This window comes from Oncorhynchus mykiss, chromosome 18 (assembly GCF_057628025.1).
Source record: "Oncorhynchus mykiss isolate SJ-2025 chromosome 18, ASM5762802v1, whole genome shotgun sequence".
Taxonomy (NCBI): Eukaryota; Metazoa; Chordata; class Actinopteri; order Salmoniformes; family Salmonidae; genus Oncorhynchus; species Oncorhynchus mykiss.
The window spans coordinates 61,702,324-61,728,614 of record NC_143039.1 but is presented as its reverse complement, the minus strand read 5'-3'; the positions used below and the strand labels follow the sequence as shown (position 1 = coordinate 61,728,614).

Genomic DNA, 26,291 nt, shown 5'->3' with positions numbered 1-26,291 from the left:
TCGCACACCTCCAGGGTCGCACACCACCAGGGTCGCACACCGCCAGGGTCGCACACCGCCAGGGCCGTACACCTCCAGGGTCGCACACCGCCAGGGTCGCACACCGCCAGGGCCGTACACCTCCAGGGTCGCACACCGCCAGGGTCGCACACCTCCAGGGCCGTACACCTCCAGGGTCGCACACCGCCAGGGTCGCACACCACCATGGTCGCACACCGCCAGCGCCGTACACCTCCAGGGCCGTACACCTCCAGGGCCGTACACCTCCAGGGTCGCACACCGCCAGGGTCGCACACCGCCAGGGCCGTACACCTCCAGGGTCGCACACCGCCAGGGTCGCACAGAGCCAGGGTTGCACAGAGCCAGGGTCGCACAGAGCCAGAGCCACACAAAGCCAGGGTCGCACAGAGCCAGAGCCACACAGAGCCAGGGCCACACAGAGCCAGGGCCACACAGAGCCAGGGCCACATAGAGTCAGGGCCACACAGAGCCAGAGCCACACAGAGCCAGAGCCACACAGAGCCAGAGCCACACAGAGCCAGGGCCACACAGAGCCAGAGCCACATAGAGCCAGGGCCACACAGAGCCAGGGCCACACAGAGCCAGGGTCACACAGAGCCAGAGCCACACAGAGCCAGGGCCACACAGAGCCAGGGTCACACAGAGCCAGAGCCACACAGAGCCAGAGGCACACAGAGCCAGGGTCACACAGAGCCAGAGCCACACAGAGCCAGAGCCACACAGAGCCAGAGCCACACAGAGCCAGAGCCACACAGAGCCAGAGCCACACAGAGCCAGGGTCACACAGCAAAATTTCGGTGATTTTTTGTTTTTTACTGATGATGGTTCAATTTGTCACCAAAGCACCTTATACCACCCACCACTGCGACCTGTAGGTTCTAGTCGGCTGGCCCTCGCTACATATTTGTCGCAGACCCACAGGCTCCAGGTCATCAATAAGTCTATGCTAGGTAAAGCTCCACCTTATCTCAGCTCATTGGTCACGATAACAACACCCACCCGTAGCACGCGCTCCAGCAGGTATATCTCACTGGTCACCATAACAACACCCACCCGTAGCACGCGCTCCAGCAGGTATATCTCACTGGTCACCATAACAACACCCACCCGTAGCACGCGCTCCAGCAGGTATATCTCACTGGTCACCATAACAACACCCACCAGTAGCACGTGCTCCAGCAGGTATATCTCACTGGTCATCCCCAAAGCCAACACCTCCTTTCGTCGCCTTTCCTTTCAGTTCTCTGCTGCCAATGACTGGAACGAATTGCAAAAATCTTATTTATACTTATTTATACTTATTTTCCACCATAATTTGCAAATAAATTCATAAAAAATCCTACAATGTGATTTTCTGGATTTTTTTTCTCATTTTGTCTGTCATTGTTGAAGTGTACCTATGATGACAATTACAGGCCTCTCTAATCTTTTTAAGTGGGAGAACTTGCACAATTGGTGGCTGACTAAATACTTGTTTGCCCCACTGTAGACTTTTTTTTTTCTATTGTGTTATTGACTGCATGTTTGTTTTATTCCATGTGTAACTCTGTGTCCTTGTATGTGTTACTGCTTTGTTTTATCTTGGCCAGGTCGCAGTTGTAAATGAGAACTTGTTCTCAACTGGCCTACCTGGTTAAATAAAAGATGACGTTAAAAATATTTCAAAAAATAATCATAATTTGAATTCCATTTTGCGTGCGTCTATTTCCATGGGTACCGCCACTGTTTATGACACAAACTGTTAAAACCCCTCTTGTTGGTGGAGAGAATTTTGCAGGTTTAAAGATTATTTCCTGCAATTCTACACATCTTGCCATGGGCTGCAGAGCAAATATTCTTGCAATGCTATACATTTTGCCATGTCTAATGTGTATTCATGTGATATTTGAGTGACTAGAATATTACAACAATATCTATGGGCAAAAAAAAAGAGAAGAAAAAGAATGTTAGCTGACGTGGGCTTGTTGATCTGGACATTTCTGACAAGTTATAAATAGCTTTCTAAGGTATGCTATGACTAACATGATGAGGAACTGATGATGCACTGCCCAATTTCTAAATTGCACTTTGTGCATTCTACTATTACAACTTTCACGAGTAAGTTCAAAGCCAGACTGAGTTCCTTTAAAAAAATCAGTTTGGGAACAACTGGTTTAACGCAGAAAACGTGGTAATTAAATACAATGACCATAATCTATTGCGCGGCTACTTGTCCGGTCTATGTGTCCGGTCTACTTGTCCGGTCTATGTGTCCGGTCTACTTGTCCGGTCTATGTGGAGCAGACACGGAGAAGGAGAGAAGAGAGAGAAATGAGCGATGGAGAGGGATAGAGAGCAGTTGCTTCACAATATATCTCCACCCCGAAAATACATGGTCTAAGTGATTGATAGATGGTATTTAGCAGTTATAAAAGTATGCCTTATTTACATTGAAGAACTATTAAAATTGTGATTTTATCAGGCAGCATGGGTAGCAGAGATGAGATGTTGACTTGAAATGAAATATTAAAGTCACCAAATGAAACAAATGTAATATACACTAGAGGTCGACCAATTATGGTTTTTCAACGCCGATACCGATACCGATTAATCGGTCAATTTTTTTATTTTTGTAATAATGACAATTACAACAATACTGAATGAACACTTATTTTAACTTAATATAAAACATCAATTAAATCAATTTAGCCTCAAATAAATAATGAAACATGTTCAATTTGGTTTAAATAATGCAAAAACAAAGTGTTGGAGAAGAAAGTAAAAGTGCATTATGCGCCATGTAAGAAAGCTAATGTTTCAGTTCCTTGCTCAGAACATGAGAACATATGAAAGCTGGTGGTTCATTTTAACATGAGACTTCAATATTCCCAGGTAAGAAGTCTTAGGTTGTAGTTATTATAGGAATTATAGGACTATTTCCCTCTATACCATTTGTATTTCATATACCTTTGACTATTGGATGTTCTTATATGAACTTTAGTATTGCCAGTGTAACAGTATAGCTTCCGTCCCTCTCCTCGCTCTTACCTGGGCTCGAACCAGGAACACATCGACAACAGCCACCCTCGAAGCAGCGTTACCCATCGCTCCACAAAAGCCGCGGCCCTTGCAGAGCAAGGGGAACAACTACTCCAAGTCTCGGAGCGAGTGACGTTTGAAACCTATTAGCGCGCACCCCGCTAACTAGCTAGCCATTTCACATCGGTTACACCAGCCTAATCTCGGGAGTTGATAGGCTTGAAGTCATAAACAGCTCAATGCTTGAAGCACAGGGAAGAGCTGCTGGCAAATGCACGAAAGTGCTGTTTGAATGAATGCTTAAGAGCCTGCTGGTGCCTAACACTGCTCAGTCAGACTGCTCTATCAAATCATAGACTTAGTTATAACATGATAACACACAGAAATAAGAGCCTTAGGTCATTAATATGTTCGAATCCGGAAACTATCATCTCGAAAACAAAACGTTTATTCTTTCAGTGAAATATGGAACCGTTCCGTATTTTATCTAACGCGTGGCATCCATAAGTCTAAATATTCTTGTTACATTTCACAACCTTCAATGTTATGTCACAATTATGTAACATTTTGGCAAATTAGTTCACAACGAGCCAGGCTGCCCATACTGTTACATATACCCTGACTCTGCATGCAATTTCACTTGGTTAATTGTATTTTTTATTTTACCTTTATTTATCTAGGCAAGTCAGTTAAAAACAAATTCTTATTTTCAATGATGGCCTAGGAACAGTGGGTTAACTGCCTGTTCAGGGGCAGAATGACAGATTTGTACCTTGTCAGCTCGGGGATTCGAACTTGCAACCTTTCCGTTACTAGCCCAACGCTCCAACCACTAGGTTACTCTGCCGCTAACCTGGTTATATATAATATTGCCTTCTAACCTGGATTTCTTTTAGCTAAATATGCAGGTTTAAAAATATATACTTCTGTGTATTGATTTTAAGAAAGGCATTGGTGTTTATGGTTAGGTACACGTTGGAACAACGACAGTCCTTTTTCATGAATGCGCACCGCAGCGATTATATACATCGCAGGACACGCTAGATAAACTAGTAATATCATCAACCATGTGTAGTTAGTTATAACTAGTGATTATGATTGATTGATTGTTTTTTATAAGATAAGTTTAATGCTAGCTAGCAACTTACCTTGGCTTCTACTGCATTCGCGTAACAGGCAGTCTCCTCGTGGAGTGCAATGAGAGGCAGGTGGTTAGAGCGTTGGACTAGGTAACTGTAAGGTTGCAAGATTGAATCCCTGAGCTGACAAGGTAAAAATCTGTCATTCTGCCCCTGAACAAGACAGTTAACCCACCGTTCCTAGGCCGTCATTGAAAATAAGAATGTGTTAACTGACTTGCCTAGTTAAATAATGGTGTAAAAAAAATATATATATATATTTTTAAATCGGCCAAATCGGCGTCCAAAAATACCGATTTCCGATTGTTATGAAAACTTGAAATCGACCCTAATTAATCGGCCATTCCGATTAATCGGTCAACCTCTAATATACACATCAACTTGAATATTTTATTAAAGTAAAGTAATGTGACTAAATGATGGTTAATAAGTGATAAGCAGTAATGGTCAGTCACTACCACCATGGGACTTTTATTCATTGTTTATTCTGTGTTATTACAGCATTCAACCCACATAATGCATAGTGCATTTCATGAAAAAAATTATAATTCGAAACGGAAATTGAAAACCTTGATTATTTTTTTATAATCGAACCGAAAACTGAACTGACTTCAAAAAGCTCTAATCACTCAGCACTATGCAGCGCAGAAGAAGAAGAAGAAAATACACACACACACACACACACACACACGCGCACGCACGCAAACACAAGCACGCACGCACGCAAACACAAGCACACACACGCGCACGCACGCACGCACGCACACACACAAACATACACAGGGGGGCTGCAATCAATATAGGGGAATATCAAACCAGCCATAACAGGATAAAACATGGGGTCTTTGTCCGTGTCGTTTGCTGCCTGTTGTCTTTACCAGTGGGTGGATAGGCGATAAAGCTATAGAACACACACACACACACACACACACATACACACACACACACTAAAGCTTTAGTGCCTGTTCAGCTGTTGATATGGTTTAGCTGGCTGCAGTGTCTGCCTTCAAACAAGGTTGTGTACGTAAGCAATAAATATAAGCTTAATGGCTGCACACACACACACACACACACACACACACACACACACACACACACAAACACTGTCTATTTAGGTTTGGACTGAGTTAACAGTTAGCTGTGTAGATATGCTCAGCCTGTGTCTTAGTAGTGCATAACCTGTCTCTTGTCAATGTTTATATCATTTTAGAATGTGTTTGCAGAGAGAAGTTGAATATGTGTCAGGAATCCAGAGGTAGTTGAGTTTCTGTGCAAGCATGTGTTAGCAAGGGCAGAGAAAGAGTGTGTGTGTGTATGGCTCGTTTTGCATTTCAAACAGGGGCCTGTGATCTATGAGGTGTCGCAGTGCCACAGCACCAGGGGACGGAAGGCAGAGTGCATACCTTCCAAACACACAGACACACATTCGCAGCTTTGTAGGAGGCTGCATGTGCGTGCACACACTCACCCACACACATATTTTGTGTGGAGCTGCCTGTACATTATTAATGAGCTTCACACGGAGTGTTCCCTCTCCCTCGGCTGGAGGTCCTCTCACTGACGCAGCACTCACAGCGCTCACAGATTGCAAAAATCGATGCCCACACACACGCGTCACACACACGCGTCTCACCTAGGATGGGCATTGGCGTGCCATTTAACCCCAATAATCTCTTCTCTAGTTGTAATGTGTGAAGGAGTTGTGTGGTTAGTATCATTTTCCAGTGTGGTTAGTATTATCTTCCAGTGTCACTAGTATTCTCTTTCAGTGTGGTTATTGGGGTTAGTATTCTCTTCCAGTCTGGTTAGTATTCTCTTCCGGTGTGGTTAGTATTCTCTTCCAGTGTGGTTAGTATTCTCTTCCGGTGTGGTTAGTATTCTCTTCCAGTCTGGTTAGTATTCTCTTCCATTGTGGTCAGTATTCTCTTCCAGTCTGGTTAGTATTCTCTTCCAGTGTGGTTAGCTTCCGGTGTGGTTAGTATTCTCTTCCAGTGTGGTTAGTATTCTCTTCCGATGTGGTTAGTATTCTCTTCCAGTCTGGTTAGTATTCTCTTCCAGTCTGGTTAGTATTCTCTTCCAGTGTGGTTATTGGGGTTAGTATTCTCTTCCAGTGTGGTTAGTATTCTCTTCCAGTCTGGTTAGTATTCTCTTCCAGTGTGGTTAGTATTCTCTTCCAGTGTGGTTAGTATTCTCTTCCAGTGTGGTCAGTATTCTCTTCCAGTCTGGTTAGTATTCTCTTCCAGTCTGGTTAGTATTCTCTTCCAGTGTGGTTAGCTTCCGGTGTGGTTAGTATTCTCTTCCAGTGTGGTTAGTATTCTCTTCCGGTGTGGTTAGTATTCTCTTCCAGTCTGGTTAGTATTCTCTTCCAGTCTGGTTAGTATTCTCTTCCAGTGTGGTTATTGGGGTTAGTATTCTCTTCCAGTGTGGTTAGCATTCTCTTCCAGTCTGGTTAGTATTCTCTTCCAGTGTGGTTAGTATTCTCTTCCAGTGTGGTTAGTATTCTCTTCCTGTGTGGTCAGTATTCTCTTCCAGTCTGGTTAGTATTCTCTTCCAGTCTGGTTAGTATTCTCTTCCAGTGTGGTTAGCTTCCGGTGTGGTTAGTATTCTCTTCCAGTGTGGTTAGTAGTCTCTTCCGGTGTGGTTAGTATTCTCTTCCAGTCTTGTTAGTATTCTCTTCCAGTGTGGTTAGTATTCTTTTCCAGTGTGGTTATTGGGGTTAGTATTCTCTTCCAGTGTGGTTAGTATTCTCTTCCAGTCTGGTTAGTATTCTCTTCCAGTGTGGTTAGTATTCTCTTCCAGTGTGGTTAGTATTCTCTTCCAGTCTGGTTAGTATTCTCTTCCAGTGTGGTTAGTATTCTCTTCCAGTGTGGTTAGTATTCTCTTCCAGTGTGGTTATTATTCTCTTCCAGTCTGGTTAGTATTCTCTTCCATTGTGGTCAGTATTCTTTTCCAGTGTGGTCAGTATTCTCTTCCAGTGTGGTTAGTATTCTCTTCTAGTGTGGTTAATATTCTCTTCCAGTGTGCTTAGTATTCTCTTCCGTTGTGGTTATTATTCTCTTCCAATGTGGTCAGTATTCTCTTCCAGTGTGGTTATTGGGGTTAGTATTCTCTTCTAGCGTGGTCAGTATTCCCTTCCAGTGTGGTTATTGGGGTTAGTATTCTCTTCTAGCGTGGTCAGTATTCTCTTCCATTGTGGTTATTATTCTCTTCCAGTGTGGTCAGTATTCTCTTCCAGTGTGGTCAGTATTCTCTTCTAGCATGGTTAGTATTGTTTTCCAGTGTGGTTAGTATTCTCTTCCAGTGTCGCAGTGTTCTCTTCCTGTGTGTTTAGTATTCTCTTCCAGTGTGGTTAGTATTCTCTTCCAGTGTGGTTAGTATTCTCTTCCAGTGTGGTTATTGTTCTCTTCCAGTGTCATTAATATTCTCTTCCAGTGTGGTTATAAACCTCTTCCAGTGTGGTTATAATCCTCTTCCAGTGTGGTTAGTATTCTCTTCCAGTGTCATTAATATTTTCTTCCAGTGTGGTTATAATCCTCTTCCATTGTGGTTAGTGTTCTCTTCCAGGTTGGTTAGTATTCTCTTCCAGTGTGGTTAGTGTTCTTTTCCAGTGTGGTTAGTGTTCTCTTCCAGTGTGGTTAGTATTCTCTTCCAGTGTGGTTAGTGTTCTCTTCCAGTGTGGTTAGTGTTCTCTTCCAGTGTGGTTAGTGTTCTCTTCCAGGTTGGTTAGTATTCTCTTCCAGTGTGGTTAGTATTCTCTTCCAGTGTGGTTAGTGTTCTCTTCCAGTGTGATTAATGTTCTCTTCCAGTGTGGTTAGTGTTCTCTTCCAGGTTGGTTAGTATTCTCTTCCAGTGTGGTTAGTGTTCTCTTCCAGTGTGGTTAGTATTCTCTTCCAGTGTGGTTAGTATTCTCTTCCAGTGTGGTTAATGTTCTCTTCCAGTGTGGTTAGTGTTCTCTTCCAGGTTGGTTAGTATTCTCTTCCAGTGTGGTTAGTATTCTCTTCCAGTGTGGTTAGTGTTCTCTTCCAGGTTGGTTAGTATTCTCTTCCAGTGTGGTTAGTATTCTCTTCCAGTGTGGTTAGTATTCCCTTCCTGTGTGGTTAGTATTGTCTTCCAATTTGGTTAGAATCCTCTTCCAGTGTGGTTAGTATTCTCTTCCGTTGTGGTTATTGAGGTTAGTATTCTCTTCCAGTGTCACTAGTGTTCTCTTCCAGTGTGGTCAGTATTCTCTTCCAGTGTCGCTAGTATTCTCTTTCGGTGTGGTTATTGGGGTTAGTATTCTCTTCCGGTGTGTTCAGTATCCTCTTCCAGTGTGGTTAATATTCTCTTCCAGTGTGGTCGTTATTATCTTCCAGTGTTGTTAGTATTATCTTCCAATTTTGTTAATATTCTCTTCGGGTGTTGTCAGTATTATCTTTCTGTGTGGTTAGTATTCCGTTCCAGTGTGGTCAGTGTTCTCTTCCAGTGTGGTTAGTATCCTCTTCCAGTGTGGTTAGTGTTCTCTTCCAGGTTGGTTAGTATTCTCTTCCAGTGTGGTTAGTGTTCTCTTCCAGTGTGGTTAGTATTCTCTTCCAGTGTGGTTAGTATTCTCTTCCAGTGTGGTTAATGTTCTCTTCCAGTGTGGTTAGTGTTCTCTTCCAGGTTGGTTAGTATTCTCTTCCAGTGTGGTTAGTATTCTCTTCCAGTGTGGTTAGTGTTCTCTTCCAGGTTGGTTAGTATTCTCTTCCAGTGTGGTTAGTATTCTCTTCCAGTGTGGTTAGTATTCCCTTCCTGTGTGGTTAGTATTGTCTTCCAATTTGGTTAGAATCCTCTTCCAGTGTGGTTAGTATTCTCTTCCTTTGTGGTTATTGAGGTTAGTATTCTCTTCCAGTGTCGCTAGTGTTCTCTTCCAGTGTGGTCAGTATTCTCTTCAAGTGTCGCTAGTATTCTCTTTCGGTGTGGTTATTGGGGTTAGTATTCTCTTCCGGTGTGTTCAGTATCCTCTTCCAGTGTGGTTAATATTCTCTTCCAGTGTGGTCGTTATTATCTTCCAGTGTTGTTAGTATTATCTTCCAATTTTGTTAATATTCTCTTCGGGTGTTGTCAGTATTATCTTTCTGTGTGGTTAGTATTCCGTTCCAGTGTGGTCAGTGTTCTCTTCCAGTGTGGTTAGTATCCTCTTCCAGTGTGGTTAGTATTTTCTTCCAGTATCATTAGTATTCTGTTTCAGTGTGGTTAGTATTGTCTTCCAGTGTGGTTAGTGTTCTCTTCCAGCGTGGTTAGTGTTCTCTTCCAGTGTGGTTAGTGTTCTCTTCCAGCGTGGTTAGTGTTCTCTTCCAGTGTGGTTAGTGTTCTCTTCCAGGTTGGTTAGTATTCTCTTCCAGGTTGGTTAGTATTCTCTTCCAGTGTGGTTACTATTCTCTTCCAGGTTGGTTAGTATTCTCTTCCAGGTTGGTTAGTATTCTCTTCCAGTGTGGTCAATATTCTCTTTCAGTGTTGTCAGTATTATCTTCCAGTTTGGTCAATATTCCTTTCCGGTGTATTCAGTCTTCTCTTCCAGTGTGGTTACTTTTCTCTTCCAGTGTGGTTAGTATTCTCTTCTGGTGTGTACAGTATTCTCTTCCAGTGTGGTTAGTATTCTCTTCCGGTGTGGTTAGTATTCTCTTCCATTGTGGTCAGTATTCTCTTCCAGTGTGGTTAGTATTCTCTTCCAGTGTGGTTAGTATTCTCTTCCAGTGTGGTTAGTATTCTCTTCCGTTGTGGTTATTATTCTCTTCCAGTGTGGTTATTGGGGTTAGTATTCTCTTCCATTGTGGTTAGTATTCTCTTCCAGTGTGGTTAGTATTCTCTTCCGGTGTGGTTAGTGTTGTCTTCCGATGTGGTTAGTATCATCTCCCAGTTTTGTTAGTATTTTCTTCCAGTGTGGTTAGTATTCTCATCCGGTGTGGTTAATATTCTCTTCCAGTGTGGTCCTTATTATCTTCCAGTGTTGTTAGTATTCCCTTCCGGTGTGTTCAGTATCCTCTTCCAGTGTGGTTAATATTCTCTTCCATTGTGGTCAGTATTCTCTTCCAGTGGGGTTAGTATTCTCTTCCAGTGTGGTTAGTATTCTCTTCCAGTGTTGTTAGTATTCCCTTCCGGTGTGTTCAGTATTCTCTTCCAGTGTGGTTAATATTCTCTTCCATTGTGGTCAGTATTCTCTTCCAGTGGGGTTAGTATTCTCTTCCGGTGTGTTCAGTATTCTCTTCCAGTGTGGTTAATATTCTCTTTCAGTGTGGTCATTATTATCTTCCAGTGTTGTTAGTATTATCTTCCAATTTTGTTAATATTCTCTTCGGGTGTGGTCAGTATTATCTTTCAGTGTGGTTAGTATCTGTTCTATTGTGGTCAGTATTCTCTTTCAGTGTTGTTAGTATTGTCATTCAGTGTAGTTAGTCTCCTCTTCCAGTGTGGTCAGTATTCTCTTCCAGTGGGGTTAATATTCTCTTCCAGTGTGGTCGTTATTATCTTCCAGTGCTGTTAGTATTATCTTCCAATTTTGTTAAATTTCTCTTCGAGTGTGGTCAGTATTATCTTTCTGTGTGGTTAGGATTCCATTCCAGTGTGGTCAGTGTTCTCTTCCAGTGTGGTTAGTATCCTCTTCTGGTGTGTTTAGTATTCTTTTCCAGTGTGGTTAGTATTGTCTTCCAATTTGGTTAGAATCCTCTTCCAGTGTGGTTAGTATTCTCTTCCGTTGTGGTTATTGAGGTTAGTATTCTCTTCCAGTGTCACTAGTGTTCTCTTCCAGTGTGGTCAGTATTCTCTTCCAGTGTCGCTAGTATTCTCTTTCGGTGTGGTTATTGGGGTTAGTATTCTCTTCCGGTGTGTTCAGTATCCTCTTCCAGTGTGGTTAATATTCTCTTCCAGTGTGGTCGTTATTATCTTCCAGTGTTGTTAGTATTATCTTCCAATTTTGTTAATATTCTCTTCGGGTGTTGTCAGTATTATCTTTCTGTGTGGTTAGTATTCCGTTCCAGTGTGGTCAGTGTTCTCTTCCAGTGTGGTTAGTATCCTCTTCCAGTGTGGTTAGTGTTCTCTTCCAGGTTGGTTAGTATTCTCTTCCAGTGTGGTTAGTGTTCTCTTCCAGTGTGGTTAGTATTCTCTTCCAGTGTGGTTAGTATTCTCTTCCAGTGTGGTTAATGTTCTCTTCCAGTGTGGTTAGTGTTCTCTTCCAGGTTGGTTAGTATTCTCTTCCAGTGTGGTTAGTATTCTCTTCCAGTGTGGTTAGTGTTCTCTTCCAGGTTGGTTAGTATTCTCTTCCAGTGTGGTTAGTATTCTCTTCCAGTGTGGTTAGTATTCCCTTCCTGTGTGGTTAGTATTGTCTTCCAATTTGGTTAGAATCCTCTTCCAGTGTGGTTAGTATTCTCTTCCTTTGTGGTTATTGAGGTTAGTATTCTCTTCCAGTGTCGCTAGTGTTCTCTTCCAGTGTGGTCAGTATTCTCTTCAAGTGTCGCTAGTATTCTCTTTCGGTGTGGTTATTGGGGTTAGTATTCTCTTCCGGTGTGTTCAGTATCCTCTTCCAGTGTGGTTAATATTCTCTTCCAGTGTGGTCGTTATTATCTTCCAGTGTTGTTAGTATTATCTTCCAATTTTGTTAATATTCTCTTCGGGTGTTGTCAGTATTATCTTTCTGTGTGGTTAGTATTCCGTTCCAGTGTGGTCAGTGTTCTCTTCCAGTGTGGTTAGTATCCTCTTCCAGTGTGGTTAGTATTTTCTTCCAGTATCATTAGTATTCTGTTTCAGTGTGGTTAGTATTGTCTTCCAGTGTGGTTAGTGTTCTCTTCCAGCGTGGTTAGTGTTCTCTTCCAGTGTGGTTAGTGTTCTCTTCCAGCGTGGTTAGTGTTCTCTTCCAGTGTGGTTAGTGTTCTCTTCCAGGTTGGTTAGTATTCTCTTCCAGGTTGGTTAGTATTCTCTTCCAGTGTGGTTACTATTCTCTTCCAGGTTGGTTAGTATTCTCTTCCAGGTTGGTTAGTATTCTCTTCCAGTGTGGTCAATATTCTCTTTCAGTGTTGTCAGTATTATCTTCCAGTTTGGTCAATATTCCTTTCCGGTGTATTCAGTCTTCTCTTCCAGTGTGGTTACTTTTCTCTTCCAGTGTGGTTAGTATTCTCTTCTGGTGTGTACAGTATTCTCTTCCAGTGTGGTTAGTATTCTCTTCCGGTGTGGTTAGTATTCTCTTCCATTGTGGTCAGTATTCTCTTCCAGTGTGGTTAGTATTCTCTTCCAGTGTGGTTAGTATTCTCTTCCAGTGTGGTTAGTATTCTCTTCCGTTGTGGTTATTATTCTCTTCCAGTGTGGTTATTGGGGTTAGTATTCTCTTCCATTGTGGTTAGTATTCTCTTCCAGTGTGGTTAGTATTCTCTTCCGGTGTGGTTAGTGTTGTCTTCCGGTGTGGTTAGTATCATCTCCCAGTTTTGTTAGTATTTTCTTCCAGTGTGGTTAGTATTCTCATCCGGTGTGGTTAATATTCTCTTCCAGTGTGGTCCTTATTATCTTCCAGTGTTGTTAGTATTCCCTTCCGGTGTGTTCAGTATCCTCTTCCAGTGTGGTTAATATTCTCTTCCATTGTGGTCAGTATTCTCTTCCAGTGGGGTTAGTATTCTCTTCCAGTGTGGTTAGTATTCTCTTCCAGTGTTGTTAGTATTCCCTTCCGGTGTGTTCAGTATTCTCTTCCAGTGTGGTTAATATTCTCTTCCATTGTGGTCAGTATTCTCTTCCAGTGGGGTTAGTATTCTCTTCCGGTGTGTTCAGTATTCTCTTCCAGTGTGGTTAATATTCTCTTCCAGTGTGGTCATTATTTTCTTCCAGTGTTGTTAGTATTATCTTCCAATTTTGTTAATATTCTCTTCGGGTGTGGTCAGTATTATCTTTCAGTGTGGTTAGTATCTGTTCTATTGTGGTCAGTATTCTCTTTCAGTGTTGTTAGTATTGTCATTCAGTGTAGTTAGTCTCCTCTTCCAGTGTGGTCAGTATTCTCTTCCAGTGGGGTTAATATTCTCTTCCAGTGTGGTCGTTATTATCTTCCAGTGCTGTTAGTATTATCTTCCAATTTTGTTAAATTTCTCTTCGAGTGTGGTCAGTATTATCTTTCTGTGTGGTTAGGATTCCATTCCAGTGTGGTCAGTGTTCTCTTCCAGTGTGGTTAGTATCCTCTTCTGGTGTGTTTAGTATTCTTTTCCAGTGTGATTAGAATTCTCTTCCAGTGTGGTTAGTTTTCTTTTCCAGTGGGGTTAGTGTTCTCATCCAGTGTGGTTAGTATCCTCTTCCATTGTGGTTAGTATTTTCTTCCAGTATCATTAGTATTCTGTTCCAGTGTGGTTAGTATTCTCTTCCAGTGTCATTAATATTCTCTTCCAGTGTGGTTAGTATTCTCTTCTGGTGTGTACAGTATTGTCTTCCGGTGAGGTTAGTATTCTCTTCCAGTGTGGTCAGTATTCTCTTCCAGTGTGGTCCGTATTCTCTTCCAGTGTGGTTATTGGGGTTAGTATTCTCTTCCAGTGTAGTTAGTATTCTCTTCCAGTGTGGTCAGTATTCTCTTCCAGTGTGGTTATTGGGGTTAGTATTCTCTTCCAGTGTGGTTAGTATTCTCTTCCAGTGTGGTCAGTATTCTCTTCCAGTGTGGTTAGTATTCTCTTCCAGTGTGGTTATTGGGGTCAGTATTCGCTTCCAGTGTGGTTAGTATTCTCTTCCAGTGTGGTTAGTATTCTCTTCCAGTGTGGTTAGTATTCTCTTCCAGTGTGGTTAGTATTCTCTTCCAGTGTGGTTAGTATTATCTTCCAGTGTGGTTAGTATTCTCTTCCAGTGTGGTTATTGGGGTTAGTATTATCTTCCAGTGTGGGTAGTATGCTCTTCCAGTGTGGTTAGTATTCTCTTCCAGTGTGGTCAGTATTCTCTTCCAGTGTGGTTAGTATTCTCTTCCAGTGTGGTTAGTATTCTCTTCCAGTGTGGTTAGTATTCTCTTCCAGTGTGGTTAGTATTATCTTCCAGTGTGGTTAGTATTCTCTTCCAGTGTGGTTATTGGGGTTAGTATTCTCTTCCAGTGTGGGTAGTATGCTCTTCCATTGTGGTTATTATTTTTAGAAACTTGTGTTTTCTATCCAAATCTACTAATAATATGCATATCTTATTTTCTTGGCATGAGTAGCAGGAAGTTGAAATTGGCCACGCTGCCCCCTATACCTTAAAAAGTTAACAGCTTCTACCCCCAAGCCTAGGGTGGCAGGGTAGCCTACTGGTTAGAGCGTTGGACTAGTAACTGGAAGGTTGCAAGTTTAAACCCCTGAACAGGCATTCTGCTCCTTAACAGGCAGTTAACCCACTGTTCCTAGGCCATCATTGAAATTAAGAATTTGTTCTTAAGTGACTTGTCTAGTTAAATAAAGGTAAAATAACAATGCTGAACAATTAATCAAATGGCCATCCAGACTATTTACATTGACACCCCCCCACCCCCTTTGTTTCTAAACTGCTGCTTCTCGCTGTTTATTATCTATGCATAGTCACTTTACCCCTACCTACATGTATAAATTACCTCCACTAACCTGTACCCCCGCACGTTACCAGTACCCCCTGTATACTGTTATTTTATTGTGTTACTTAAAAAAAAAAAAAAAACTTTAGTTTATTTAGTAAATATTTTCTTAACTCTATTTCTTGAACTGCATTGTTGGTTAAGGGCTTGTTGTAAGGTCTATCTATAGCTGTTGTATTCGGCGCATGTGACAAATACAATTTGATTTGATTTGTATGTGCTTGTGTGTGTGTGTTGAGTTTCTAATGTGTGTGTGTGTGTGTGTGTGTGTGTGTGTGTGTGTGTGTGTGTTGGCGAGCCTAATGTGTGTTCTTCTTGTTCCCCAGGTTCCCGCTGCAATCCAGGAGGCTCGCTCTCAGAGGGAAATGATTCCGCATGAAGTTGACGGACGGCTCTCTTCCTCTCTCCACGGAAACGGCAGGTGTGACTCTCGCTGCTCCCACGACAACAGCAGGTGTGCCCCTCTCTGCTTCTCGCTGAGCCAGAGCCAGGCGTCCGACAGACGCTGAGCTACAGGACAGGACAGACCCCCTCCGTCCCTCTCTACTCCCTCCACCCTACCCCCTCTAACTTACCCCCTACCCCCTCTAACTTACCCCCTCCAACCTTCCAGTCCTCTGACCCCAGCCACCCACACAACCAGCAGGAGGGCCTATTCTGTCAACGAGGAAAGGCCAAGAGAGAGAGTGAGGGAGACAGCCAAAGACAGGAGTGAAATAGAGAGTGAACGAGGGAGAGACCGAGATAGGAACAGAAAGAGAGTTCTAAAGTGATAGTGTGAGAGAGTCGAGCCAAGGCTAGTGTATGTAACAGGAAGTTGATAGAGAAAAGATAACAGTATGAAGTCCAACCAGGAGCGCAGCAACGAGTGTCTGCCCCCCAAGAAGAGAGATTTCCCAGCTAGCACTGTGGACGAGAGGCCCCTGGTGATGGCGCCTGCTAGTGAGAGCCAGCGCGGAGAGAACCTGGCATGGCTGGCCAGCGTAGCCAGCGGGCACAACAGCGGGCACAATAGAGACAGTGGCGGAGGTGGCCTCGATGGCAGTAGAGGTGGGCAGCGTATCAGCACTCCCATTGAGTCTGACGGGCCACAGTACAAACCGCTATGCTCCACCATCACCACACACACAGACTTCCTGGTCCCTTCCTCTATCTGTTCCATCTCCTCCTCCTCCTCTTCATCACATCAGTCCAGAGTGGTGACCACATCCCTCCCTGCCATGTACACCTCTGCTTTGTCCCAACCAGGGGGGACGATCCAGTACACCCAGCTGCCCCCCAATGTCCAGTTCATCAGTTCCCCTTACACAGGGCCCTACGCTGGCTACATCTCTTCCCAGCTCCTCTCTCCCCCTCCACCCACCTCCACATCCCAACGCTCCCACCCTGACCCATACCCCAACACCACCATCACCTCCCAGTCCCAGATCTCTGGTTCCTCTCTGAGCGTGGCCCCCCAGACTGCTCCCTCGCCACACGGTGGGACCCACCACCTGCCCCTCCACCTGCACTCCCACCCCCACCACACCCTGGCCCTCAGCGGGGGCTCCCAGGTGCTGGTCCAGTACACAGGCCCCGGCCCTGAGGGGCCCCTGACTAAGAGAGAGGAGGGCCGGCCCAGGGAGTTGCACAATGGAGATCAGAGGGGCCGCTATGAGAGAAAGGAAAACAAAGGAACCCCCTCCTCTTCTTCCTCCTCTTCCTCTCAGTACCACCAACTCCACCAGCAGCAGAGCGCGCAGCATCACTATGAGGCCTACACTTCCCATGATGCATCAGGGCAACGGACCTCTCTAATGCTAGTGCCCAACAGCCGCGGAGGACCAGACAACCACAGCCCCGACAAACTACGGCCATCCGCCGCCTCGCACACAGAGAAAGGCAGCCTCCTTCTGGGTAAACCTGTGTCCTGCACCCCCTCCTCCTCCTCCACGTTCACCTTCCCCCCTCCGCTCAGTGTGGAGAGTCTTAAGGCGGCCGTCAGCTCCCTGTCCCCTCACACCCACACAGTAATCCAGACCACACACAGCGCCAGCGAGGCTTCACCCCTCTCCCTGGGCCAACTCTCAACCAACACCAACTTCTACCAGGCTGGCCCCGGCGGGCAGCCCATCATCGGCTACCTGGCTGGGAGTGCAGGAGGGCAGCGGTACCACACCAGTCTGCCCCAGCACCTGCTCATCCCAGGGGCCCCAGGGTCTCAACCTATCATCATCCCCGTCAGTGGGGCCGGGGTCACCAGCCTGGAAGCTGGCCATGCTGCCCACATAGCCACTACAACCCAGCCACAGTCCTTCCCCACCACGCTACCCCACACTTACTTCACCAACACTACCAACCCTAACCCCAACCCTAAAGATGAGCATCTATTTGAGGTCCCGGCGCCCTACCCCCCTCTCTCCCACCCTGCCGGGGTTGGAGGCACTGTGGTCCAGGCCCAGCTACACCTCCCGGTGGTCCCAGCTCCCACGGCCCCCTCCTCAGCCCCCTCCTCGGCCCCGTCGCTGCCTCCCTACTTCATCAAGGGCTCTATCATCCAGCTGGCAGACGGGGAGCTGAAGCGCGTGGAGGACCTGAAGACGGAGGACTTCATCCAGAGCGCTGAGATCAGCAGCGAGCTGAAGATAGACTCGTCCACCGTGGAACGCATCGATGGCAGCCACACGTCCAACTTCGCCATCGTACAGTTCTCCGTGGGTGAACACCGCGCTCAGGTAGGAGAACACATACTTATGAAGGCAAACATTTGTCCAAACAAACACTGAGCATGCTCAACAATAGTAACATTGATAACATTTATAATCACAGGTAAGGGACAGACAGGGTCCTTAATGTCCATGCTTAGAATGACATTAAATGTTACATCAAGAACACTTGGCAATCATAGTATTTACATCACATTTATTCCATAGACTATTATGGTGTTCTATAGTCATTTTCCCTCTTGTTTGCCACCCATGAGGATCCTACATGCCTCATAGCCTCTGGTGGGAAAACTTCTCAGAGTTCTCAGCACACTTCTAAAACCATCTCCTCTCTCTACTGTCTATTACATAGGACACCTATCTCCATCCATATATCCATGTTACACGCAACAACAAAGCTTGCTCCAACAACATAAGACTTTTCCCACACACCTTCTCAGTGTGTGAAGATGATGATGAATCATGACAAATGTAGGAGGTTCAAAGGAGTTTAAAGATGAAGGACTAGAATGTGAGCTACTCAGCTAGCTGTATATATGACCACCCTGGGGCGGCATATATACAATATGACCACATGTGGGATTGTCATGGATCTGTTTTTTCAAATGTTCTGGTATTCCAGTTTCTCTCGCCCATTATCTCCCCCCCCTCTCTCTCTCTCTCTCTCTCTCTCTCTCTCTCTCTCTCTCTCTCTCTCTCTCTCTCTCTCTCTCTCTCTCTCTCTCTCTCTCTCTCTCTCTCTCTCTCTCTCTCTCTCTCTCTCGCTCAATTCAATTCAATTCAAGGGGCTTTATTGGCATGGGAAACATGTGTTAACATTGCCAAAGCAAGTGAGGTAGATACTATACAAAAGTGAAATAAACAATGCAAATTAACAGTAAGCATTACACACACAGAAGTTTCAAAACAATAAAGACATTACAAATGTATATATATATACAGTGTCTCTCTCCCTCTCTCCCCCTCCCCTCTCCTTCTCTCTCTCTCTCTCTCTCTCTCTCTCTCTCTATCTATCTTTTTATTATTTCTTTCTCTCTCAACTTCTTTCTCCCTCTGTCTCTCTCTCTCAGGGGGTCTGTTAAAATCTCATCTTTTTCATGTCTGTTCTCCGGTTCAGCCAACCCCTCAAACCAGCTTCTGTCTATCTTCCCCCATTCTCTGTCTCTGAAACATGGAATAGCCTCATAGCATTACTGTATCAAAGACTTCCATTCTTATCTCTTTTCTCTCTTCTCGTCTTCTGTGCTTTTCACATTTTTTATTTTGAGGTAGTTTCTTCTCTGAGTTCATGTATATGATATCTGATGTTTAACTTGTTTTTCTACTGTCTGTTCTCTCTCTCAATCTCTCATTCTCTCGTCTCCTCAATCCTCCAGGTGAGTGTGGAGGTGCTGGTGGAGTATCCCTTCTTCGTATTCGGCCAGGGCTGGTCATCGTGCTGCCCGGACCGGACCACTCAGCTGTTAGAACTACCCTGCACCAAGCTCTCAGTGGGGGACGTCTGCATCTCCCTCACCCTGAAGAACCTGAGGAACGGCTCCCTGAAGAAGACGCAGCAGACCCAGAACCAGGCTATTGAGATCACTACCAGCTGCAATATGGGCTCCATCCACGGCCCCCTCAAGTCCTCCAGGTCAGCCAGGCACGGGGAGCAGGAGAACGGGGTGGGCCAGAGAGGCTCCAGGAGTGGATGTGGGAGAGTGGTGGTTGGAGTAGGTGGAGGTGTTCAGATCGCCTCAGAGAATGGGGAACTGAGGTTCGGCGCCGGGGGAGAGGCCAACTCGAAAGGAGGCCAGCCTGGAGATTCAGAATCTAGTGGTGGTGCCGCCAAGCCGGTGAGCCGCAAGAGGAGATGGTCGGCCCCCGAGGGCCGTAAGGTGGAGAGGAGCGAGAAGGAGCCCCCGTTGACTCTGCCCAAACCTTCCTTTATCACTCAGGAGGTAAAGATCAGCATCGAAGGCAGGTCAAATATAGGCAAGTAGTGAAGGCAGGAGATTTAAACAAGACTGTTAATTCAAGTATGGGATTGGATGGAGATTCAAAAAAGGAAAAGAAAGAAAGAAAGCCCACATAAAATGTTTATTTTAGATTGTTTTCTTGTTTTTATTTTCTACCCGGATTTCTCTACTGTAGGCAAAATTTTACCCAGTACTTACATGTTATCACCTTACATTAAGTTAAGTTGGTAATAACATTGTAATAGATGCGTTCGGTATTAGGTAAACAAGCAACCTGTGCAATTGTTTAGGTTTTTTTTCCCACAAATCTCTGGACGAGGGGTTTTGTGAAGTTTTGTAGATGTTTTATTGGTGGTTTTGTGGCACACAAGAGCACTGCGTGATACCTCTCTGGTCATGTGACGGCTGCAGGTGGACAAATACATAAAATGAATAAAACATGTAGTTAGCTTTCCAATCGTGGCTAGGGGCATGACTAAACGGGTGTAATGTAGACCCGTGAGTGATGTCACTTCCTTTGTGATGTCACTTCCTGATACAGGCACTACTGACGAGAGTGTTCAGGAGGTCTGGACTTAATCACTCTCGACGCCACCCAGTTGCCATGGTGGCAGACTGAGTTGATATGATGTCATTTATCCCAAGTGACTCAAGACGTCTTTAGATAAGACAGTTCAAAAAGCGTCTGTAACCATTTTAAACCCTCATGACAACACATCTAATCCTAAACAAGGGGTCACCGGAAGCCTCTCATCCATCTAGACCACTTAGCCAGGTGATGTCATCCAGCAGGCCAGCCCAGCCAGGTGATGTCATCCATCTAGACCACTTAGCCAGGTGATGTCATCCAGCAGGCCAGCCCAGCCAGGTGATGTCATCCATCTAGACCACTTAGCTAGGTGATGTCATCCATCTAGACCACTTAGCTAGGTGATGTCGTCCATCTAGACCACTTAGCTAGGTGATGTCATCCATCTAGACCACTTAGCTAGGTGATGTCATCCATCTAGACCACTTAGCTAGGTGATGTCATCCATCTAGACCACTTAGCTAGGTGATGTCATCCATCTAGACCACTTAGCTAGGTGATGTCATCCAGCAGGCCAGCCCAGCCAGGTGATGTCATCCAGCAGGCCAGCCCAGCCAGGTGATGTCATCCAGCAGGCCAGCCCAGCCAGGTGATGTCATCCAGCAGGCCAGTCCAGCCAGGTGATGTCATCCAGCAGGCCAGTCCAGCCAGGTGATGTCATCCAGCAGGCCAGTCCAGCCAGGTGATGTCATCCAGCAGGCCAGCCCAGCCAGGTGATGTCATCCAGCAGGCCAGCCCAGCCAGGTGATGTCATCCAGCAGGCCAGCCCAGCCAGGTGAGGTCATCCAGCAGGCCAGTCCAGCCAGGTGATGTCATCCAGCAGGCCAGCCCAGCCAGGTGATGTCATCCAGCAGGCCAGTCCAGCCAGGTGATGTCATCCAGCAGGCCAGTCCAGCCAGGTGAGGTCATCGAGCGGTGCCAGTGTGCCTCTAGAAAGAGGGAACTCTTCCTTCCTTTGTTATGTTTTGCTGACACTGATCTCTTTATGTTATTATTTTTGTTTTTGAAACATTTTTATTTTAACTTTTTAATGTAGTTTTGCTTGTCAATTTTGACCTTTCATCCTATCTTGCCCAGTGAGTTGATAATGATATATTTGATGATTGTCTAGAACTTTGAGATCAGGGGTCACATGTATGTACGTATAGTTTGAACCAAGGTGGTAAAGATAAATGTCTATGTTATTCCTTTATACCCTAACGATGCATACATTTGCAGTCACACTGGGTTGAAATGAACTATGAAAATAGGAAGATGATTATACTCCATCCTTTTACTTGGTGCAACCTTTTGATTTTGTATTCTTAGGGAGAGAGAGGCAGAAAGAAAGTGGCACCCTATTTCAACATAGTGCACGACTTTTGACCAAGGCCCTATCTCTATGAGCCCGGGTCAAAAGTAGTGCACTATGTAAGGAAGAGGTTGCCATTTGGGACTCTGTCAGAAAGTCAGTGTTGAGTCTTTAGAGAGGAGAGGGACAGGATGTTGTGTTGAAGCACTTTCATTTGCACACCTGTCACACTCACCAACTGATGATATCACAACTATTATTCTTATTATTATTATTATTGATCTCTTCATTAACACAGTACTGTATGTTTTTGTTATTTTGACTTAAGGAAGAAGTAGAACTCTGTGGCAGCAGCACTTTTGAACGATGAAGGGGGTCATGTTGATGTCTTGGTGTCTTGGGGTCACACTACCTTTGAAAGGGATGAATGTGACATGTGATGGAGTGAGTGCCAGTTAGGGGAGGGAGGGAAAGAGAGAAGAGGAATATGGAAGAAGGTATAATATCAGAGAGTGCTTTTTGTTGAGGCACTTTGCTCAAATCAAAACATGCTATTCAAAATATGCGTGCGGTCAAAAAATGTACCTTTTGACACATACTTGTCAAGGATATCACAAGTCAATGAAATCCAAAAGAAGAATGGGTAAAGAATGGGAATAATGGTGGGAATGTCCAGGTATTTTGTGGACGAGATTGAGAGACAGTTATAGATGCTCTGGCCACAGAATTTCTGAAGGGCGTCATATACATAATGTATGTATGTAAGTGTGCATGAATGCAGGTATGTGTTAGTGCACACACACTCACACAGACACACACACGGAATACAGTACCCACACAGACAGGCACTTTCCTAAAGGAGAGGACTGTATGTATTTCATACTTGTTGATATACGTTTAGTATGTATACAAATACTTTTGTGGCATAGATATTTCCCCTTGATGATGTAGAGAAGCCAAGATATTTGAGTAGCAGACGAAGATGATAGTTAGTCTCAGTGCTCTGTGCAGTGTGTGTTTGTTGGCGTGTGTGTGTGTACGTGTGTTTGTATATGTGTATAGAAATATCATATAACTTAATATGATATATCCAATGTAAAATGTCCAGTGTTTCTGTTTTTGGAGTTCTACTTAAGAGAATCTTGCAATTTGCACATCTGGAGAGGTAGTCAGTTGGGTGACATTACTTTTTGACTGTGTTCAAAATATACTTTCCTCTATACAGTGCACTGGCCAAAAGTAGTGCACTATATAGGGTATAGGATGCCATTTCAGACACAACTATGTTTTCAGCTAGGTTGCACATACACACCGAACTGAAACCCCATTTTACTGAATTGTAGCAGTTATTTAACAAGTGTGATCCATGCTGATTGTCTCCAATGCTCTCTGCTCTGCTCCTCATTGGACCACACCTGTGGCATGTCCAAGTCCCGCCCACTTGTTGCGTGTTTGGTTGAGAGACATTGTGGAGCCGGGGGCGGGGCCACCAGCAGGTACACCTGTTGAGCTCTCTGATTGGCTGCGTTTTTCAGGTGTGTTTAGGTGGTAGAAGATGTGGCAGAGAACTAGAAGTATGTAGAAGTTGCTTCTAACTACTGCTCTAGGTTCAAATGTTTAGTTCATCCTGCTAATGGTTAGTGTTAGGAGTGGGTGCAGGCCAGAGGAGGCTGGTGGGATGAGCTATAGGAGGACGGGTTCATTGTAATTGCTGGAATATTGGAACAGAGTCAAACAGGTGGTTTCCATGTTTGATACTGTTCCATATATTTCATTTCATCCATTCCAATGAGCCCGTCCTCCTATATCTCCTCCCACCAGCCTCCTTTGGTGTAGGCTAATCTGATCCTAGATCTGTGGTTAAGAACAACTCCTACGTGGACTGTGGTGAAATAGGAGGATGGATGCGGGTGATCAGCGTAGTGATGGACGGATGGATGTGTGACTTGGATGGATGGATGAAGACAGATGGGTGATGGTGAGTGAGTATACACCCCGTGGAAAATGCTTTATTTTTTATAATAAAACAGGGTTTCTCAGATCAACACCACGACAGTGCATCTTCATTTGTTCTTTTATAACATTGTTTTATTATGTCTTCTAAAGGTAGTTTATGAATATGTGCATGTATGTGTGTATATGTATGTGTGTGATGTGTGTGTTTTTGTGAGAATCTTTTTGTCTTTTTGTAAGGGCAGGATGGGTATATTAATGACTGTTCCTTCTAGAGCTTCACCAAACTGGGTAAAATAGCAGGTATTTTAACCATTAGATACAGATGCCGTATCTTAATTTGATCATCTTGTTGTTGCAGGAGTATCCCTGCACAGCAAGAAATTCAAACTTGTAGTGTATTTAAGGTTTAAAAATGCTTCTTATGTTTGTAATTTCCACTTTCAAATTTCAGACTTGATTTTATCTGATGAAAAATGTATCAACCCCTACAAAACAATCTATTGATTATAATCTACATAAAAATTATAATTTGCTGCAGGATTATTTTCCTGCTCTGTGAAACTGGCTCAAATTAAGATACGGAATCTGTATATGGTTTTGCATTCATACACATTGAACCAAAATGAGACCCTGGTTGAGTTAAGTATTGTTCTGACTGACTTACCCCTCCTAAACTCTCATTATGGGAAAATACAGCAAAACAATGACACACACACCACTCAAACCCTTTCAGGTAATGTTTTCTAGTGCAAATGCATAGCATCATGGCAGTTGTGTGTGGGCTGCTTTCCAATAGCAATAGTCAGACAACAAGCATACATTATAACCCATTAGAGTGCTCCTCCTCTCATACCTCCCTTTTATGGCCAGCCACAGATGGGGGGTGAAGCTGTGTCTCTAGAGAGCGCACTAGTTAAAAGCCTTTCCTCTCATCTCTCTCTGGCTGGCTAGCTATAACATGTCAATCGTTCCTTCTAGAAGCTCTCTGCAATAAAAACCTTCCCTCAATGTTAGAACCAAAATAAAGAGCTGCTTCCACACACACACACACACACACACACACACACACACACACACACACACACACACACACACATACACACACACACAAATACACGCACACATACAGGCTCACATACCCTCTTTAACATACCAGCCTAGTCATTTCAGCAACTTTCAATTTCTATTAAGTTGTTGCAGTTGCACGGCCTGCCATTCAAAAAATTCAGGGAGATTTTCACATATGCAGTGACAGACTGTCCAGTAAGGACTAAAGTACCCATGATGCTACACCCACTAGTGACCTCTAACCTCTGACTACTAGTTCAGGTATCCATGGCCAGCCAGCCTCTGTCATACCCTCTCTAGAACCTCAGCAACCAGTTAGTTAGTTTACCCTCAGCAACCGCTAGCTACCTTCTATCAATGGCCTGGCCTTACATGTGCAACTGCCTTTTTCTTCCCCCTAGCACAGTTTACTTCTGCTCTCTAGTTCCCACACACACACTCACTTTTTATTTTCTGTTAGAGACATATTAAGTAACAGTGTTCACGCTCCAGTGGGGATGCTTGCATGTTGAGATGAGTGTTAAGTGAACCCAGAGATTCACCACAGTTTGTTTTTCTTGTTTTAGGAGTAAACAAAATAGACACACACACACACACATACAGGAAGCCACGTTCACCCGATCTGCAATGTCTGATTAGGTCAGCTTTACAATCAGGTTACAATCAGGTTAACCTGTGTCAGGTTAGTTGGAGAGGTGAGAGGCGTAGTGGGCAGGACAGGTAGATGTTAGAGGCCAGGACTGAAAGTAAGGGGAATGCAGTCAGGAGATTTAGCCTAATGTATAATACAATGTAGTGGCTTGTTATAAGGTTGTATTCAAGTTGTACTAAAATGGTGTGAGGTTAAAATAAAGTAGTATTTAGATGGAGGGGACAGCAGAGCTTGTGGCAATTACACATTGTTATTTTAATTTAATTTTGTTTTTTTTATTTCTAGTTCAGGTAGTCCCAGTTCTTATCTATCAGGATAATGATTTCCGTTGCCCTTGGAATCATACTGTATGTGCAATAGTTGTCTTTGTTTATACTTTTTCTCTCCCATTGTTGTGCCAAGTGTATGTAGCATTGTCCCTGTCTGATGTTTGTTAGCCATGTACTGTACCCCTGTACTGTGCCCCTAAAATGTCTTCAATTTCATTTGCCTCACACTAGACAGATTTCTTTAACTCAGGAAGGTTTAGTGCAGAATGGGTGGATAAGAATGGAGAGTGAGTGAGCGTATTACCTGTGTGTTGGTGTGTCAAGCTGGCAGCATATGCACGCCTACCGGTATGTAGAAGTATGTCTTTGACCTCAGTAAACGGAATGCTTTGTCAGTCAACGCTCCAGATAGAAGTTCATTTACAGTCTGACTGTCAAGAGTCTGGATACACTAAACGATTCTCCATTCTGCAGTCCAGGAAAGTTGTCAGTCAGAGAGAGTGATGTAAGATAGAGATAAAGAAAAATAAATAATGAGTGATATCGAAAGACAGACACATGCGCCGGGCTAGGGAGAGGTGTACTGTGCTTGTCATTGGAGAGCCATTCTTGGTATGTTTGTGTTGTTGTGAGGGAGAGGTGAAGGACAGGTGACATGGCAGTACCATGATGTCAGTGGAAGAGGTATGTATGTAGTGTTGACATAGAAAGTCTCCCTGCCCTGGGAGCTGTTGGCTTTCAGGTGGATTTATAATGTTTATCAGCCTCTGGTGAAGTAAGTTCCCTTAGAAAGACTTGTGTGCTCTGTGTTAGTACTCTGTCCAGTTTCTACTGTGTGTTGTTCATCTGCATCATGTCAACGGCTGTGTGAGAGTGTGGAGAGACATGTTTGCCTAAGGCTAGTTGCATACAGGTATGTGGAAATATGTGTGGACACGTTTTTGTTTAAACTTGAGATAGGTTGTCCCCACCAGCCTTTCATAATGATGTTGTTTATTTTCTGTGTACGTGTGTGTGTGTGTGCCTGCGTGTGCGTGTGTGTGGTGTTCTCCTATGGACTTTGAGATCACTAGCCCTAA

General features: G+C 44.3%; 1 protein-coding gene across 5 annotated transcripts in view; it reads left to right on the top strand.

Moving 5' to 3' along the window:
• The window catches only part of atxn1a (ataxin 1a), a 194,316-nt gene extending 174,823 nt beyond the window's left edge, over positions 1 to 19,493 (top strand). For all 5 annotated transcript variants that reach the window (XM_090209053.1, XM_090209052.1, XM_090209055.1 and 2 more), the window contains 2 exons: positions 15,051 to 17,438; positions 18,806 to 19,493. In XM_090209053.1, coding sequence (XP_090065179.1) covers positions 15,564 to 17,438; positions 18,806 to 19,411 — 2,481 coding nt within the window. In that variant the 5' untranslated portion in view covers positions 15,051 to 15,563 and the 3' untranslated portion in view covers positions 19,412 to 19,493. The remainder of the gene's footprint in view (positions 1 to 15,050; positions 17,439 to 18,805) is intronic.
• The last annotated feature ends 6,798 nt before the right edge of the window (positions 19,494 to 26,291 follow it).